At 52.5% G+C, this 4,463-nt stretch overlaps 1 protein-coding gene across 1 annotated transcript; it reads right to left on the bottom strand.

Annotated features, from left to right (window-relative positions):
• Window positions 1-935: 935 nt before the first annotated feature.
• Window positions 936-4,238, bottom strand: LOC104834365 (zona pellucida sperm-binding protein 3-like). Its single transcript, XM_010571593.1, has 9 exons — window positions 3,831-4,238; window positions 2,884-3,002; window positions 2,696-2,799; window positions 2,311-2,488; window positions 2,115-2,235; window positions 1,920-2,011; window positions 1,691-1,850; window positions 1,303-1,408; window positions 936-1,066 (listed from the first exon to the last, which is right to left on the bottom strand). The coding sequence occupies exons 1-9, from the start codon at window positions 4,236-4,238 to the stop codon at window positions 936-938; spliced, it is 1,419 nt and encodes a 472-aa protein (XP_010569895.1).
• Window positions 4,239-4,463: the final 225 nt, after the last annotated feature.

Here is a 4,463-nt window from a genome sequence, read left to right as displayed (position 1 = left end):
GCAGGGACAGAATCCCCAAGGCTGCTGAAAGGAGACTTAATGATAATCTAGGCAGACCTACTGGCTGAGGGCTTCTCCCACCTTTATATTTAAAACCTTATCTGTTTAGAGTGGGTGGACCAGCAGCTTTCCCCATTTGTCCCCTTTCTCTTAATTACAAAGTCACCAGTTCCACCTCTCCATCCAGCCATTGCTCCCTGCTCTACATGCAGCTGAGACCATACCAACTAGAAGCAAGACCCATCTTCAGCCCTCAGCCATCTCTAACTCAAGTTTTTCCCAGTTCTCCCAGCAGAAGTCACACTCAGCCCCAGCACCCATAAATTTGCAGAGTTAGAGCTACTGTTGCATCCTTCAAGAGGTAGTGCCTGCTCACCGACACTGCAACAACTCACACCAACAAGCCCAAGACAGAGCTGCTGTTATCACATCCTCCAGTATCACCCCTGCTAAGGAGGAGCAAACAGGACTTCTAGAGTCAAGAATCCATTTAGCAACTGTTAGCAGCATCAATTCTTCCCTCTATTGCCTGAAAATAGGAGCCATACCTCTTTTGCAGCCAGTGTTTAGGATTCCTCGCTGTCAGGCACAGCATTGCACACTAAGCATACAACATACAGTGAGCCTCAATAGTAGCACTGGACATTTGAAAAGTCTTTCTGCAAAGAGGTACCTTCCATCTCCAAGTGCTGTGGTTTGGGAGATGCTCTCAGGCAGCCACAGCTCTCTCTACGTCTTTTGTCCCACCACTGGTTCATGGTGGCTTCCCAAGAGCTTGTGGCCACCCTGGGAGATGGCTTACCTGGAGGATGGTGTATGAGAATAACCCCAACTCCCATCCAAGCAGACCAGAGCAAAGGCTGACTGCTGTCCCCCCTCCCCACCGAGGACACAAGAGGAGAACAGAAACATTTCTCTTTATTAGGGCTGGGGAGTTACAATGACACTCCAGGAGGGCAGCTACATTTTCTGAACACAAGAAACAGTCCCAGAGCAGTTAAGCTCAGCACAGTGGCTGCTGTGAGCATGGCAACTTGGACCAGCATAGGAAGTCCTTCAGCAGCACCTGGAAGAGACAAGAGCCAATTACTACATATTTAATGGCTTTCCACCCTCTGTCAGTGGGTGAACTTGCAGATAGCTTTGGGAAGAAGTCCCCCAGACTGCCTTCTGGTGATTATACTAGAAAGTCTCTGTCCAGGTGTGTAATCATGGGGGATTCATGACTAAATCAACCTGGAGTCACCTTCAATTGAGACCTGAAAACACAGTCAAGCTAATGGCAAAAAAACCACTACATACCAGGTGGGGTCTTCCCTGCTGGTGCAAGGCCTCCTGAGGAACTCCATAATCCCCGAGCTGAATCAAGGATTAATAGTGGTCCAACTGAGACTTCAGCCTCTGCTGCCTTTGAGAACCCACCTAAGAGGAGATGACATGAATGAGTTCACACAGGGGAGGTGGTAATTCCTGCTTAGTCTGGATTTCAGGGCTTACAGAAAGATAGACCCTGAAAGAGCAGCTTTCTAGTAGTTTTAAATATGAGGACACACAGATACAGTTACTTGCCCAAGGACATTGGAGAAGAGCTGGGTTTGTCCTTAAGATGAGATGCGTTTGCTAAAAATATTCCAGCATCTTGGCCATCCCAACCTGGAGGGTCACCCTGCCTTGGGGGTACATTTTGGACACACAGAGCCCTACCTTGCTTGGAAGGGATGTCTCTCTTCAAGCGCCTCCTTGGCCACCTGGCTGGAGGGTTAATTCTCCAGGAGTATCCTCCATACAACAGACAGTTGCCAGTCTCACAGCAGCTGCAGATGTCTCCAGTACCCTCCACAGGAGCCCAGCTGAAACAGAATTACCTGTAAGCCCTCTTCTCCAGGCTGGTCCCCTCCCTACATGCACCAGCTACTCACAGGCTGCTGGCTTTGTTGAAGGAACAGGCCTTGTTCAATGGATTTGGGGCTTGGTCAGCTGGGGAGACCTTCAGGTGGCAGGTGATGTAGATCTGGAAGGGAAAATTAAACCAACATCCAAGGTTAAATTTGTTCACACAGAACAGCACAACTTCTGAACACGCTGAGGGAGGAGGGCTGGGCACCGTGTCTCACCAAGTTTCTGTCATCTCCTGCAAACTTGAAGGCATCAACCACAAACTGCAGCGTTTCCTGCCTCGGCCTTGGAGAGATGAAGGCTGAAGTGGTGTCATCTGATCTCCCATCCACCAAGCACCTGGACAAGGGTCAGAAGTCAGGGACATCCCAGCCAGCTACAGTAGTACCACCCAGAGAGCACTGTACCCCTTACCCGCTGAGGTCAATCAAGGCATATCGGGGAGAGGAGCTCCTGTCTGGACTCAGAGTAGCAACACAGTCATCCACAAAGAGCCTTAGAGGTACATGGCCCCCAGAAACAACATCAGCCTGGAGGTGCAGGCTTTCCCCCAGCTGGAAGCCATTGGACAGTCTCTCAGTGCTCCAGTCATCTGGAAGGTAGAGTCAAGGTTACAGGTCAATTTGGAGAGAAGCACATTGCCCTCCCTCGCACACAGGACCTCTTAACTGAGCAGCAACCTCACGTGTCACTTCTGCAGGATTTGATTTTAGCCCTGGTTATAGCTCTGTTTGGGCTCTCTGCATGTGGCCAAGAGCTGGCAGGAGCAGGAACCCGAGGGAAACAGGGCTGCACCCACCATTCATGAGGCGTAGGGAGAACATCAGCCTCTCCTCCACTGACAGGGTAGAGTGGAAGGGAGCCCATGTGGGCCAGATGGCATTACTGCTGACGTTGCTCTTCCTAAATGGAAGATATGTGCGTTAACTAAAATGCCAACATCACCTCGGGTCCATAGGAGCAAAGACACAGCCCCCATTTGCTCACCTGGGATAGTGACACTCAATAGGAACCACAGCTGCATTGGTCCTTACGATGACCAGATTCCCAGAAGGAGTAGGTTTGTAGGACAAACTTGTTTTATAGATCAAGGAGTCTGGGGTTATCTAGAAAGGGCACGTGGGAGAGCTGATAAGTCAGTAAAACAAACTAGTCAACTAGAAGCTCAGCATCATTGGGTACCCAGCACTGACTGTGCTAGGACACACAGGTCCATCAACTGTAAAGGCACAGGCTGTCCTCCACATTCCCAAGCCAGTACATATAGGATGACACAAAGCTTTGTATTGGCATGCAAACACAGGAGAACAAGGATGCCAGCCCTGCAGGAGGTCAGTCTCAAGGACTTCGGCACTCTAGCAAGTACCCACATCAGGTGGGCGGGGGCTGTAGGACAGTAGGTCTGCAAACCTGCTTCCCCCAGGTTAACTGGGGCACACCAGCTCCAGGCAGCCCTTCTCTCCTGCTGAGAAGGTCAGCAAGCCCCTTTCCCTAATTCCCCTGTGACAGTCACTGCAGTTTCAAGCTATGCCCAGTTCCCTCAGACTCATGCATCCAGTTGGATCTGAGTCATAAAACCACTACAAGCCTTGCTTGCTGTTGAGCATGCACCTCATCTAGCGCTTGAGGATGGTACCCATACTCTGAAAACTAGCTCTGCTATGGTCATACCATCCCTCACCGGAGAGATACTGCTACCAGATGACACCCTCCTCACCCAAACCCTCACATCACCTTTACCAGGTCATTTCTAGGACCGAGACCCTTGCCAAGATGAATTCGACAGCATCACGGCCCATCACTCTTTAGCAGTTAAGCTGCCCACAATAATTCTCATTTACCCACCCAGTGCTGGCCAAAGCCCAGCGAAGGTCCGTTCCCTATGCAGCATTACCAGGGATGGAGCAGCCCCTCACCCCAGCATCCCACCTCACCTGCAGGGTGCTGCCACACTCGTGCAGCCCAGCCACAAACGTCACCGTGCTCTCAGCAGCGCTCTGGGCAACAGGCAAGCAGGCATCCAAGCCCAGGGTCAGGTCTGCAGCCCTGACCAAGCGCCCCATGCCAAAGAGGTCCCTGTGCACCGTGACCACCATCTGCGCCTCTTGGCACTGCACGGCCACGGGGTGCAGCGGGGCAGCAGCCTGGAGCTGGGAGACATCCACCCATGCCCAGGGAGAGGGCTGGGAGAAGGAAGGCACACGAGGCCAGCTCCAAGAGGTATCACCCTGGACCCTCAAGACCCCTGAGTCCCTTTGAGGGAAAGCCCAGGGGCTGTAAGATGCTGCTTCAGCCAGCACCCAGCACAAGAGAGCAAGCCCCAAGCTGCCTCCAGACCCCATCCTGATTCCAGGAAAACCAGCTCATAGAGGAGATGCTGCTCAGGAGCCTTTTATACCAGCACTCCCAGCAGCCCACCCCAGCCCAGCCACACACCTGGGGGCTGCAGGCAGGCCCCCACCCAGCCAGGAGCAGCCCAGGGCAATGGGAATCAGCTGGGACCATCCCTCCCTCTCAGGGCATGGAGGGTGATTTCCCTGGACTTGCCACTGGAAATTGCCCTGGAG

This window comes from Haliaeetus leucocephalus, unplaced genomic scaffold, assembly GCF_000737465.1.
Source record: "Haliaeetus leucocephalus isolate CR32 unplaced genomic scaffold, Haliaeetus_leucocephalus-4.0 Scaffold339, whole genome shotgun sequence".
Taxonomy (NCBI): Eukaryota; Metazoa; Chordata; class Aves; order Accipitriformes; family Accipitridae; genus Haliaeetus; species Haliaeetus leucocephalus.
The sequence above is the reverse complement of the archived record's forward strand: the minus strand, read 5'-3'. Positions and strand labels throughout refer to the sequence as shown.

Bases quoted from the DNA above. Each gene is read 5' to 3' on its own strand.
- LOC104834365 (XM_010571593.1), bottom strand. From the start codon at position 4,238: ATGGGGTCTGGAGGCAGCTTGGGGCTTGCTCTCTTGTGCTGGGTGCTG. The intron at 1,851-1,919 runs GTGAGTAGCTGG...ATTCTGTTTCAG, and splicing joins TTCAACAAAGCCAGCAGCCT to CTGGGCTCCTGTGGAGGGTA. The intron at 1,409-1,690 runs GTCCAAAATGTA...GGGTTCTCAAAG, and splicing joins AGCAAGGTAGGGCTCTGTGT to GCAGCAGAGGCTGAAGTCTC.